The sequence below is a fragment of the Macrotis lagotis genome, chromosome 4 (assembly GCF_037893015.1).
Source record: "Macrotis lagotis isolate mMagLag1 chromosome 4, bilby.v1.9.chrom.fasta, whole genome shotgun sequence".
NCBI classification, from domain to species: domain Eukaryota; kingdom Metazoa; phylum Chordata; class Mammalia; order Peramelemorphia; family Peramelidae; genus Macrotis; species Macrotis lagotis.
In genome coordinates this window covers 83462207-83477297 of record NC_133661.1, presented here as the reverse complement: position 1 = coordinate 83477297, position 15091 = coordinate 83462207, and the positions used below count along the sequence as shown (strand labels likewise).

At 32.7% G+C, this 15091-nt stretch overlaps 1 protein-coding gene across 1 annotated transcript in view; it reads left to right on the top strand.

Moving 5' to 3' along the window:
* TNKS2 (tankyrase 2) overlaps nt 1-15091 on the top strand; it is a 58116-nt gene that overhangs the window by 17383 nt on the left and 25642 nt on the right. The window contains exons 2-13 of the mRNA XM_074233387.1: nt 450-674; nt 1849-1944; nt 3170-3206; nt 3358-3433; nt 4137-4231; nt 6143-6209; nt 8319-8505; nt 9851-9972; nt 10901-10992; nt 11071-11149; nt 12732-12903; nt 14311-14390. Coding sequence (XP_074089488.1) covers nt 450-674; nt 1849-1944; nt 3170-3206; nt 3358-3433; nt 4137-4231; nt 6143-6209; nt 8319-8505; nt 9851-9972; nt 10901-10992; nt 11071-11149; nt 12732-12903; nt 14311-14390 — 1328 coding nt within the window. The remainder of the gene's footprint in view (nt 1-449; nt 675-1848; nt 1945-3169; nt 3207-3357; nt 3434-4136; nt 4232-6142; nt 6210-8318; nt 8506-9850; nt 9973-10900; nt 10993-11070; nt 11150-12731; nt 12904-14310; nt 14391-15091) is intronic.

Below are 15091 nucleotides of genomic sequence, written 5' to 3'. Positions count from 1 at the left end.
TCTTACAGGCTCACATACATATATACATATACAAATGTCCATGTATAGACCTCTGTATCCCTTTTTGTCTCTGGTCATGTGCTCTGAGGTTGGGCTGGTGCTGGCTTTTGGAAAGAGAGAAGAGGGACAGATGGTTAAGACTTACTTCTTTCCTGTTGACCTCTCAGGCATTTTAGGGGTGGGAGAAGTTACTTACTGTTTTTTCTCTTTGAATTTCTTTATCATTATTCTGTTTGGTAGAATTTCAGAGTTTTACTAAAGAGGTCTGTGGGAACTAGGCACTCTGCCCAGTTCAGGCATCTATCTTGGCAAGAAGTCAAAAGTGAATATTTTTTAAAGTATATTGACATAAGTGTTAAAAATACATTTTCAAATAAGTCAGCATTTGGGGAATTTGCTTTTGGATACAGTATCTGTAGGTTTACATGTAACATGTGCTTTTCTCCTAGGTTTTGGTCGGAAAGATGTAGTTGAATATTTGTTACAAAATGGCGCTAATGTCCAAGCTCGTGATGATGGGGGTCTTATTCCTCTCCATAATGCCTGCTCCTTTGGTCACGCTGAAGTTGTCAATCTCCTCTTGCGACATGGTGCAGACCCAAATGCTCGGGATAACTGGAATTATACTCCTCTGCATGAAGCTGCTATTAAAGGAAAGATTGATGTTTGCATAGGTAATTCCTTATTTCCTTGAAGTATCTTCATTCAGGATTTATTCGTTATGTTCAAATTTTGCTAGACTGAATTTTAATAAACATAATAAAATGTTGAGAGCCTAGGGTATAAGGGTTCTGGAAGTGGGGGGGGATCACCAGTCTACAAGCATTTATTAAATGCCTTCTATGTGCCAGACTCTATGGGCATACAAAGACCAAAGGTGAATGAGATGAGGTATTTTAAAAGAATAATCCACAAAACTGTATTGTATATGAGCTGTTGATAAGTAATGGGAATTTCTTTTTGAATGATCTCCCTGTTGCTGTTATTCTTCACTTGAGAGTTTCAGTTTGCTTTTTGTTTCACTGAATCTATCTAAACTAATTGACTCTGGTGACAAGAGAGAAGTACCAGGGAGTTTGAACCTAGAAGAAAATGTGGCATTTATAGACATTACTAGGACCTTTGGAACTATAAGGTAAAATCAGTTTGTTGGGATCAGGCACCCAGGTTGAAGTTAAATAATTATTGAAAAACATCCAGTATCATTTTTTGTGAACATTGTATCCTTAGGACATCAGACTAGTTTACATAAGATGATTTAGAAAGTATCATGAAGCCCTTCTACTTTGTTTATAAGGGCTGTTAACTTTGGTTAACAGGGCTCATCTGTCCTTGTCTTCTTTAGCTATATTACCCTGAATATTTAAATTTAAATAAAGAATATTTAACACCATACAGATTTTCAACTAATGAAAAATACAAATACTGCATAACAAAACAGATGTAAAAAAACAAAAGATCTATCTAGAAGTCTTAACAATTTTTTCTGGTAAAATGCATTTGCAGTTTTATTATAGAATTAGGATCACTTAGAGAAATTTAATTTATAAACAAGATTTTGCTTGATACACTGACTTGTTAGAATATTTGAGCCCCAGATTTTTTAGAGCTCTTATCCTTATATGAATGTAGTTTATTAGGATATTTAATAGATAAATGAACTATATGTCTGTGAATAGATATTTAATATATCAGATATGATAAACAAGTATGGAATTTATAATAATGTCATTAAGAACCTTTGAGCAACTTCAGTGCATTGTCTGGTCCAGACCTTTTGAAAATATTTTCTGAATGCAAAATCATCATGGTCTTTTCATTAGAAAAAATATATCTGCTGTTTTACAGTCCTCTTGCAACATGGAGCAGAACCAACCATCCGTAATACAGATGGAAGGACAGCATTGGATTTGGCAGACCCATCTGCAAAAGCAGTATTGACTGGTAAGACATTGATCTATTCTAATAGTTCAGAAAAAACTTCAGGAAATAGGGGTTTTTCTCTTTAATAATAATACCTGGTACATGAATGTATTATAAAGAAGCTTTACATGTTATCTCATTTCATAGCAGTCTTAGGAGAGCTATAAAACAAGTATCCTTAACCACATTGTTTAAATAAAGAAACTTAGGTTTAATGAAGCTAAGTATCTTGTCCAAAATGATCAGGCTAGTGTGGGACCAGAGATCAAACATATGTTTTTCATGATGCTCAATAGGTATTGCCCCTGTCTTCACATAGTCCCAAAAGAGTTAATAGGCTTATCTACACTTTTAAGATAGTATAACAGTCTTTACTATGTTAAATAATACTATACTGGCAGTTGAAGTATGTAAATCCTTTCTGAAAGGGGGGAAAATATATTTTTCCTTTAAATTAGTAACTGCATTATATATTGATAACACCTCATACCAAAAAAAATATTATTCTACAAGATAACTCTCATTCAGGGTACTTTTTTTAATTACAAAAAAATACTTCATTTTTGGTAACACAGTCAGGAAATAAACTGTTTCAGTAAAGTTAGTTTTTTCCCAAAAACTGAACTTTATTCTTTTAAGGACCTTTTGGGGGGGAAAATTTTCAGTGAAATTCTTTCTAAAATATATTTACATGTTGAATAAAATTTAATAGTGTGGGTTTGAAGTGATGGGATAGTCAGAGACATGATTTATGGACCCTTTGTAGTGAATATAAATTACTTTTTCTACTTGGTATAATTTAGTGGTGTGCTCAGGGACTTTGGAGATGTATAGCACTGGTTATTCTTTTATAAAATAGTCCTAAACTGCTTCACTTTGGGTATCTGTCAGTTATGTCCTCTTGTTATGTGTCATCCTCTAGTTGTAACCCTTTGTCCTGTTCCAATCATTTTCTGATACTCAAGCTTCTTAAAATTATATTTAAATCAAGAGTTAGTTAATAGACTTTTAACTAAATCTAAGAGATCTTCTTTAAATAAAATTTCTGCTTTTTGATATATCCTTAGACAATTCAGTATCTTACTGCTTATTTTTTAGGAGTAGTGTTGAATTGCTAGAACTGTCAGATAAATGAGGTATTAATGTAGCCAACAAATCTACAATTAGTTCTTTTTTCACTGTTCAGTTACTTTATCTCAATAAAAGATTGCTACCAGAAAATTAGTACCTTCTTCATTTTTTGCAGGTGAATATAAGAAAGATGAACTCTTGGAAAGTGCCAGGTAAGATAAAGTAAATATGTGATAAAGCATTTAAAAATTTTTTTTAAAATACAGCTTTGAAAAAATGGATTTTTTTCCTATAGATGTTTGTGTATATGTGAAGTTAAGGTTTTACACCTTATATGAATTGCTAAAATATTTTCTGTTATAGGAGTGGCAATGAGGAAAAAATGATGGCCCTGCTTACACCATTAAATGTCAACTGTCATGCAAGTGATGGCAGAAAGGTATTAAATTTTGCAAATTATTTATTCATTTGCAATATATGAGTTGTTTCTATGGTTGAAAATTTTAACCAGCCTCAACTAGAGCAAAAATTTTTGTTTAAATAAAAAAACCATGCCAAATATAAAATACTAACAAAATTGGTGATACTACCAGTATTTTGTATTCACTTGTGTACTTCATATTAATAAACAAGTTAAAAGCAGACTTGCTTAGTGCCTATAATTTTTTGTTGTTGTTGTTGCTGTTTTTGTTTTGATTTTTGTTTTTTGCAAGGCAAATGGGGCCAAGTGTCCTGCCCAAGGCCACACAGCTAGGCAATCACCAAGTGTCTGTGACCAGACCTGAACCCAGGCACTCCTGACTCCAGGGCCGATGCCCCATCCACTGCACCACCCAGCTGCCCCGCCTATAATATTTCTAACAAACTTTTAAAAAAAATAATTTATAAAACTGATTTGATTCAACTATTTCCTTAATTGAACTTTTCAAGTATTATAATGCCTTTCAATCCTGTATCTTAACTTGAAGTTTTAGTAGATCTTATGTAACTTAACTGTAGTTGTGGAAGCTCTTCTGCTTTGTCTTTATTGATATTTTATCTTTCCTAATCTTTTCCTTCCTATCGTACTTATGTGCCTAGTTGTTTATCCAATATTATTATTTTGATAGATTGATAATAATTAATCTAATTTATTATTTCAGTCAACTCCATTACATTTAGCAGCAGGATACAACAGGGTTAAGATTGTGCAGCTGTTATTGCAACATGGAGCTGATGTACATGCTAAAGACAAAGGGTAAGATTGTTTTAATTTGCTACGTTAAAAGAATTAAAATATTTTTTAAATGTTTTATTTAGAGAATAGTTTTTAAATTCTCTTAAAAATAACAAAACCAATTGCCACTATGTACTTTTTAAATGAACTTCAGTCTTTATATCCATAATGTTTTTTTAATTATTCCCTCCTCCTGAGCCTTACATTGCCTGTATTCCATACTGCAATGCTATTTTTTTTATTTTTTAACAAGGATGTACTTACTGATCTTCTGATTCAGCTTTTTTCACTTTGTGTCTTTATTCTTAGTTACATTGTGCTATTCCATCATATTAAATAAATCACATAAAGTCTGGCTATTCATCCATTGTAGCAGTTTTTAGCTTTTCCCGTGTGTGATTTTAATAATAAATTTCAATATTAATGAATGATATTTAGTTGCAATTTATTTTATTTATTCCATGAATGAAAAGTTTCACAAATTTATTTTTTTAGTGTATATAACATAGTTATTAAGGTTGTCTACTATATACCAATGATTATGCTGGTTGTGATAGATATGCAGTGAGATAAAATAAAGTGTTTTCCCCTTAAGGATTTTATAATTCAGGAGCTTAGGAGGAATAAGTTAAAAAGTATATGAGCAATTTAAGTTGTCTTATGCTTAGTACTAAGTGAATAGTATAAGCAGAAGTCCTATAGTTCAAATCAATCAGTAGTCCCTAAAAACTAATATAGTTAAATTTCGAATTTAGCCATGGGGGAATGGTAAGTCCAAGAACAGCAACAAGGGAGGGTGACAGTGTTTCTTAAGAGAAAAATAGCATAAACAAAGGTTCAGAGAAAAAAATGTTTATAGAATTGTAAGTTTCATATCTTGGTTGGAACAGAATTAGCATAGAAATGGTGCAACATAAAACTGTTGAAACCAGGTTATATGAAGCTTTGAGTGTCAGTGCTAAAGAACAAATCTTTTTTGTGTCCATATTAGATAATGGAAGAGGAAATAGAATCAAGGAGTCATGGATAAGAAGATACTTTGGAATATTAAGTGTTAACTTTTTATGCTTGACTTCTAGATATCTTTCTTATACATTCCATCGAAGCTTAGTATGCTTCTTTTTCCTTAGCCAAAGAGTTCATGACAATGGGAGAAGGAATACTAGCAATAATTATTGGCATTTATATAATGCTTTAAGGTTTATCAATTGCTTTTATATATGTTAACTTATTTTGGTACAAAAGGGCTAGAATTTTGTAATCTAGTTTTTCTAGGCTCTTCTTGCTGCTTTTTGTATATTTTCTAAGTCTTCATATGTATTTCTATTGTTGATAAAAGATGAAAGCAACCCTACCCTTTCCTGTCTTGTAGCACTTAGGTCTCTTTTCACCTAACATTATTTGACCTAAGTTTGATGGGTCCAAAGTTTGAAAGGTTCCTCTTTAACAACAAGTATGAAATTGTATTAATTCAGGTCAGGAAGCAGTAGGTGGGAGCCTACCAGTATGACCAAATAGACCCTGCTCAAGCTGAGAAGACCAATTGGAGCCATTTAAAATCATTAAGATCATTAATTTGCTTGGGTTAAGCCAATCAGAATAAGGAGACTCATATCAAGAGAGAAAAATGTTTTAATATTTTATTCAAGTCATCAACGAAAAGCCTGAACAACTTCTGAATATCTTTTTATAAGTTTATTCTTTTAATTATGCAGTTTAGCTTTAAGTTAAAGTAAATTTTTGACATTTATTTTATCTAAACCTTCTTCCAAAATGAGTTGGTTTTGAACATTTCTAGTCATTCAAAAATAGTCTTGCTTCTGCAATATTCCAAGAATGGTACATAGGATAAATTATAATGTAAACATTTATGAGGTTAATATAATGTGTGAAACAAGGCATATGTAACAAATATTTCTTTTCAAATCTTAGAGATCTAGTGCCACTACACAATGCCTGCTCCTATGGTCATTATGAAGTAACCGAGCTTCTGGTGAAGGTTAGTTCTTTTGTGTATCTCTCTCTAAAACTCGTTCCTGTATTTTGTGTGTTCAGGCCTGTGTCTTACAAAAAGTTACCTGTGTCACTGAGAGGTTAAGTGACCCTATGTCAGAGACAAAAGTAAAACCCAGGTCTTCCTATCTCTGAGGCTATCCACTGCTTGTCCTACAGTCACAATTTGTAAGACTCTTTTATAATTACAGTTAAGGTGATAACTTGATATGAGAAGAACTACCTAATTTCTTTCCTAATAGATATTTGCAATACATATATACATGTCTGACCAAATTGTGAGTTTTCAGGTTTATAATTGATATATGTGTACAAATGTACACACATGCATATATACATATTATATAAATATAATGATTTAACATGAAGTCAAAATTGCCAACATCTGATCAGCAAATTAAATGTTATATAATTTGTGACAGCAGTTCTAGTTTCAGAACTCTTAAAGCAAAATATTTAAAAGGCAATCCTTACTGAAGTTCATAACCATTAAGAAAATCAGTGACTATGATTTTAACACTCATTGACAACTTTTGTCTGATATTTTCAAAGGGACACATTTGTTTTTATTGCCTTAATTATTCAGACTATTAAGAACTAAAAGTAGTCCATGATTTACAACTACCTATATAGAGAGCAATTGTGGAAACATGACTAGAGCATGGGACAAGAGTCAAGATCTAAATTAAAACCTAGGGTTTGCTACTGCCTGCCTTATGGCCTTGGGCCAGTTACATAACTTCTCTGGCCATCAGTTTCATCTTTAAAATCACAGAGTTGAATTAGGTGATCACAAGAATTTTTCCAGTTCTAAATACTTGTATTTGCCAGGGGATGTAGCATCTGTAGTGGGTATCTGAGTAAACTGTTCCCATATTCTGAAGGTTTAAGTACTTATCTCTTCCCTTTCCTGATTCTTATATCCCTTCCTTCCACTTAATTAAATACTTTAAGTTCAGGGGTGGGAAATCTTTTTTTTTTTCCTACGAAGGACCATTTGGATATTTATTACATCATTCGCAGGCTATATGTGTTTATAATTATATGTGTGTATGTGTATATATGTTTGTGTGTGTTCGCATGTGTATATGCATGTGTGTGTATATGTGTGTGTACATACACACATACGTATTTAATTCACTCCTAAAAAGCACCTGAATATATTGCCCACCTGCAGTTGCCTTGGCAACGCTAGACCAGGTACACACACACACACACACACACACACACACACACACACACACACACCCAGTCCCTTCCCTCACCACAGCTATAATTTTTTTGTTTGTTTTGATTTTTTGCAAGGCAGTGGGGTTAGGTGATTTGTCTAAGGTTACACAGCTAAGTAACTATTAAGTGTCTGAGACTGGATTTGAATTCAGGTTCTTCTGACTCTAAGGCTAGTACTCTATTGCTGTGCCACCTGGCTGCCTCAGCAAGATTTTAAGATGCCACATTTATTTATATGATGTATTGACACCAATCGAAAAAGGGCATACAGATGATGTCATGAAAAATGATTGAAGGTACTGATGTTATAACCTGGAGAGAAGACTTAGGGGAGACATTTTATTCAACTTCAAAATATTTTCAAGGGCTTTCTTAGTATAGCCCTTTGCTTCTGAGAGCAAAAGAATCAATGAGTGGATATTTAAAAGAAAGCAGATTTCATTTAGTATGAGCAATTTTTTTATGACTACAGTTATCCAAAACAGAATAACTTTGTGGAGCTATGTAAACAGACTATCAGGTCTGTCTGTTAGAATTGTTTTATGTAGGAATGCTGTGGATGAGAGTACTGGGTGAAAGGTGGATTGAATGATCTCTTGTGACCTCTCCTCCAACTTCTGAGATTGGCTGATTTAAAATATCACACACATATGTAACCCATTTTCTGAGCTGTGTAAGCATTTATGGATTAATGGGAGCCTATATAAAGTGATTTTTATAGAAACGGTGTTTCCAGTTCAAATAATCAACTTAAAAGTTCTTTGAAATACCCTATTTAAATTAACTACCTATCATAAAAATATTTTACAGTTCTAATAACAACTTCTCTTTAAAACTAAATGTTAAATATGTGCTTTATTTCTAGCATGGTGCTTGTGTGAATGCTATGGATTTGTGGCAGTTCACACCTTTACATGAAGCGGCATCTAAGAATAGAGTTGAAGTGTGTTCTCTCCTGTTAAGTTATGGTGCAGATCCAACACTGCTAAATTGTCACAATAAAAGTGCCATCGATTTGGCTCCTACCCCTCAGCTAAAAGAAAGATTAGCTTGTGAGTATATATTAGTGAATGTTAAAGCAGTATGCTTATGATTTTGCTAAAATTGTTCACTTCCAAAATATTTTTTAATATGTAGAACATTTTCTTTCACCATAGGCATCTAGGGTTTTTCCCTCTCAGAATAATGTCTATTAAAACTTTGAGAGCATATCCTTTAAACTCAAAACTAAAATATTAGAAGGATGTTTCTCATATTCAGTTTATGAAAATATTTAAATATATTCACTTTTCAAATGAGCTTTATGAATCATGAATTTGTTTTGAAGAAGATGAGATTTTTATGATTAAAAGTTTCCTCAGTTTGTTTTAAATAAGACATCTGAGATATTTTATTCTGAATATAAAATTGAGAGGACTTAGGTTTAATCCTGACTCTGCCTCTTAATATCTTTATAATACTTAAATGATAATCATTTGAATTTTCTGGGCCTCAGTTTCCTCACCCTGTAAAATGAGAGAACTGGACTAGATCTCTAAAGTCTCTTCCAACTCTAAATCTTGATCATTCTGTGAACTACATTTTTAAAATTCTTAACTATTTCTGTGGTAGTAAAAATGGTTCTGAAGTCTCATTTTCCATTGCTTAATCACTGAAATGTGTATTCATCTTTAAATACAGTATAGGTGATAAGTCAGATAGATTTATCCTATATCCACTAAGGCTCTGGGGAAAACAGCATAGTGGTTTCACAAATTAAAATTTACCAAGCTGAAATTTTATAATAAGTAGAATTGTGGTGAACCTTGAGAAAAATGCTACTTTTTAATCAGCCAGTTGCTACTGGAGGAAGCTCAACTTATCAAAGTCCTTGTTTTTTAACTCTCATAGCATTTAACAAAAACTGATAGCTACTAGTAGACCTTGCTCTCTTTTCACCTTTAGTTGAATACTAAAACCTGAACACTTCAATTTGCAAAGAAGTTGAGACCTACTTACTCACTGTTATTCCTGTGGTAGCACAGATCAAGGGTCTGGACAAGTTGACTGATTATCACAAAAGTACAAAAGGTTTTGGGTTTTTTTTCCACATCTACTGGTGAAAAGATCAAACATTGATATATTCTCTTGCTTTAATCAGAATGTTTTAGAGAATTTCATCAGAATTTTCTGGACTGAGTATACTTTGAAGTTATCCAAAATTGCTGAAAACAGCTTCTAATGGAGCTGGGTTGGAATAAAACTAACCCCTGAAAAAGGTATTCATGAGAGAGACAATTATTAGTATTCTGTTTTCTTGGATTTGGGATATTCCAGGTGTTTGTTATGATATAGGAAGTAATTTTCTACTAAAAAAAAAACAATGTTTCATAGTTTTCTTTCAAATCCACATTCTAGATGAATTCAAAGGCCATTCATTGCTACAGGCTGCAAGAGAAGCTGATGTTGCTCGAATCAAAAAACATCTTTCTCTGGAGATAGTGAATTTCAAACATCCCCAAACACATGAAACGGCATTGGTAATATTTTAGATATTATATTTGTTTTTTTAGAACAGTGATTTAAAATACTAAACTAAGCAAAATGCAATATAGCTTCCATTGGCTCCAGAACTAACTTTTGTTGTTTTTTCATTTCTGTTCAATGTATTGTCATTTTGTTAGAAATTATCTCTTAAGCATGTTTTTAAGTGTACCCTAAATCATTTTTAAAGTTCTTTTTGATAACTTTTTGTTATTAATTGGAGTTAGCTATTAATTTACATGAAAATTCCATGAAATCATTTGTTTCTAAGATTTTAGACCAATGTGATCAGATACCATCTATTTCAGAGTACAGGTTATGATACCCAGTATGTAAATTTCCCTTTATAAAAACTTAGGGCTTTATGGCTGCAAAAACCTTTTAACTGCCCAAAAACATATAATCTCTTAACTGCTTTCTTTCTGGCTTCAAATCCCAAAGAACAGTCTATTTCTAGTGCCATCTAGGATGTGACTTTCAGCCAGGTAACTGTTCTGAGATTCCCAGTCTTCAGCCACCATTAGAGCCAGGAATATAAGTTTTGTAAAACTTAGCTCCTTTAAAAGTAGTTAGGATACCATCATATAGGTCATTCCAAACTTGGGACAAAATTTATATATATATATCCAATATAATATAATAATCTGAAAAGAATTATTGGTCATTTTAGCTATACTCATGTGTTAGTAATCTTTGTCATAAGAATTCTCCCCAGATGTGTAAAAAATTGGTAAAGCCATCCAGAATATCAAATAGCTAAAGTCAGCCTAATATTTTCCCTTATTAATTTCTACTAAATAGAGTACAGAGAGTGAAATGTTAAATCAAATACTGAGCACAGCAAATCAATTGATTAAAATATACTTTTAAGTAATAATATAGTTAATTATGATCCTTGCTTATGTTGCAATTTAAATTACTTAGCACTGTGCTGCTGCATCTCCATATCCCAAGAGAAAACAAGTCTGTGAACTGTTACTAAGAAAAGGAGCAAACATCAATGAGAAAACAAAAGAGTAAGTGTATTTTCAAAAATAAATCAAATGTAGTTTTCTGGTGAGTGCATTCACTGACCTTTTGTTTTTTCTCTAAAGATTCTTGACTCCTCTGCATGTGGCATCTGAAAAAGCTCATAATGATGTTGTTGAAGTAGTGGTGAAGCATGAAGCAAAGGTATCTCTTTAAATTAAATTGATTTCAGAAAGCTTTTATTAAGAGACCTTTTAAATAGTAGGCACTGTGCTCAAGAGTGAAATGACAGGGAAACTGTAGTCCCTGTCTCCAAGGAGCTCACATTTACACTGAAGGGATATATTATATACCCAGATATATTAGTACGAAGTCATTTCAGGGGTGGAAGGAGAATTCAGACAGCAAGAGAAGGATGAAACAAGGCCTCCTTGAGAAGGGTGTGACTGAGCTGAATTTTGAAAGAAGCCATTAAAGGCCAGAAGTGAGATTTTAATGTAGCTTCTCCTGGTTCTCATCCCAGTGTTTTTTTCCCCCACTGGTTCGCTGCTTCTTAAGAATATTGTTCAGGCAATATTACCTAAGATAAGTCCTAGAGGAAGGCAGAGGCAAAAAGGCTATTACAGTAGCCTAAGAAGAAAGATTTGGAGGCCTAAAATTGTATGAGAACATAATGAAGGTGGTTGCAGTAGGAGTTTTATTATCAGTAACTTCAAATTAGTTATACATTTGAGGAAGACTTTGTTTTGGTAGACATGTAATATACAAATAACTACATTCTTGTCCTTTTAAAAGCTAAAATAATCATTTATGTCTCGATAACCTTTTATGTTTTTTGTTGGTTTTTTGGCAAGGCATTTCAGGTTAAGGGACTTTCCCAGGGTCATACAACTACTAAGTGTCAAGTGTCTAAAACTAGATTTGAAATCATTCCTCCTGACTTCAGGGCCAGTGCACTATCTATGATGCCTCCTAATTGCCCCTCAATAACCTTTTAAAATAATAATGAGTACCTAGCTGCGTGGCCTTGGGCAAGCCACTTAACCCCATTGCCTTGAAAAATCTAAAAAAAACCCAGTAAAATAATAATGAGTAAAATATAAATTACAGTACTGTTTTTAGATAATTACCTCACATCAAACTATTTGATGCTGAAAAATTAGTGGAAGACACAAAATGAAAGGATAACCAATTCAGACTTTCATTTGAGAACGATTTAGTAGAAATTTTGTATTGAATATTATTTAAAGAGTTGTAATAATTGCCCTCAATTAGGCATAGAAACTTAGTTTTTCTATTTCCACTTCAGTTTCCAGTGAAAATAAAAGGCAACCTATGTTTGTACTCTCATTTGAAGATCACTGAGACATTTAAACTGTGTCCAGCATAAAATAGTTAACTGACTTTGAAAAATATCCTAAATGACCTCAGTTTTAATCATTTGTTTTATATCATCATCTCTCCATCCCCCCCAAAATACAAGTCATATAGTTAGTAATGTTACTTTACATAATTAAATCATTCTCTTAGAATAAACCAATACACAATTTAAAGGAAAAATACGGTCAGATCTTAAATTAAAAATCTCAATGCTAAATAAAGAATTCTTTCTATTTATAGTTAACATGTGTATATTGGTGAAATCTTGCTGTAGATTGATTTTTTTTTTTAATTTGCTGTAAAACTCAGAGCAGCTTGGAATTATGAATAAATAAATTAGCTTCTTTTTTGGCTTTTAATGTGTCTCTGCAATTTCAGTGGAATCTTTTCTGCTTTTTTTTTTAAGGTTAATGCTTTAGATAATCTCGGTCAGACTTCTCTTCATAGAGCTGCACACTGTGGTCATTTGCAGACATGCCGACTTCTCTTGAGCTATGGGTGTGACCCTTCAATTGTATCTCTTCAAGGCTTCACAGCTTTACAAATGGGAAATGAAAATGTACAGCAACTTCTTCAAGGTATAAAATACTTCAATCATATATATGACATTTAAAAGGCAAGTTTATTCAGTCCATGTGTCCTTTATCTCTTAAATGTAGAAGTAGACAAAACAGACAATTCCTGAATTTACTTTCCCATTTCTTCTCAAACCAGATCAGTATATTTAGTGACCAAAACTTTTTAGGTATCAATTTTAATTTGGATTGTTATTTTCTGTCTTCTGAAAGTTGTTGTATTAGGTGAATAACCAGCTTTTAATTCATATCATAAACTTAGGATCTCTGAGAGGAACAGCAGTTTTGATAAATATCCTAAGTAAACAATGGCAGTGTTTTCTTTACTATCTATTTTATATCTATTGTATATACTTGTATATAAGAGGTATAGCAACTAGCACAATTCCTTGATATTTAGTAAATATATGACTACCTAATGGACTTATATTAACTGTCATTTAAGTGATTAGTAAATAATAAAAAATAATAAAAATAAGTAATTCACCTAGTAGAGTATCTTACAGAAAAGTAGTCAATAGCAAAATTACTTCCCACTACTATGAATTTCAAAAAGGTTTCCTAAGGGAATTTGAGATAAGAAGCAGAAAAACATCCTCCACATTTTTAGGATCTGATTACAAGAAATAAATGTAGTGGCCTTGGTTTAGTTCACATGGGATGCAGTTTACAGAGAGAGTTTCTTATCCTTTTAGAACCACGTATTCCTGGCTCTCTTGTTACTGCAAGGGAGCCCTGCCAGGATTTTAGTTGCACTTCCATTGTTCATTTGAACAACTTGTTAAAAGATGGTGAACAGGTTCTTCTTAGTCACCCTTTGCTTTTGATATATCATGGACTCTATGATGCAGCTACCTGGATATCGGATCCTTTCATCATCAGGACAAAAAGAATCAGTAGTCTGTTCTTTACCTAATTCCCCTTGCATAGCTATTATGTGGAAAGGTTGTATGATATATAATTGTGAACTGACTGATATTTTTAAATTGTTTAGAATGACCTCTTTAACCTAACCATTTATCATAAACGAAGCTTCCTCAAATAACCAGTTTGCTGTATGTAGTATTATTCATAGGGAAGGAAGGAAAGAAGTTGTACTTGAGAATGTTAGTTTCACATTTCAATGAGATTTTAAATTATTTGTAATGATAATTTATATTAACTTTGCCAAGATATACAAGCCTCCATTTACCATATTATCTGTGGTTACTTGGTGTTTGAATTACATATGATCACTTATTCTCACAAAAATAATCATGTTGTATCTAGGCTTGTGAGAAATTTAAAATGTAGTTTTCATTTTCATAGTTCCCTCTAATCTTACATAGTGGAAAAAGGGATCCAAGCAGAGAGAGACTGAGCAATACTTATGTTCCAAATAGGAATTAAGTATTTTTTCTTCTTTTTTAGAGGGTCTCCCTTTGAGTAATTCAGATGCAGATAGACAGTTGCTAGAAGCTGCAAAGGCTGGAGATGTGGACACTGTAAAAGTAAGATATAAACTTTTTCCTTTCTTTTCTTTGGATTTTTTATTTGAAATTTTATTTTATTTTTCCAATGACATGCAATGGTAGTTTTTCAAAATTCATTTGCAAATTTTATGAATTCCACATTTTTCTACTACCCTCCTTTCCCTCCCCCTTCTCTTCACAGCAAACAGACTGGTAAAGATTGTACATGTACATTATGAATAGCATATTTACATATTAACCATGTTGTGAAAGAGGAATTAGAACTAAGGGGAAAGAAAAATCATAAAAGAAGTGGTTTTTGTTTTTTTAATGAGCATAGTATGCTCTGCTCTGTTTTCAAACTTCATAGTTTTTTTTCCCCCTCTGGATATGAATGGCATTGTCCATAGCCAGGGATTGTCCTTCATCTCTGAACTGCTGAGAGGAGCTGTAGCCATCATAGTTTATCAACTCACAATGTTGTTGTTTATGTGTACAATGTTCTCTTGGTTCTGCAAGTCTTTCCATGCTTCTCTAAAGTCTGACTGCTCCTGATTTCTTATAGAACAATGGGTACTCCATAACATCCATATACCAAACTTGTTCAGCCATTCCCCAATTGATGGGCATTCCTTCAATTTCCCTTCTTTGCCTCTACAGAAAGTGCTACCATGAATATTGTTGAAAACATATGAACCTTTTCCTGGGTTTTTTTTATTATTTCTTTGGGCCCATTTTGT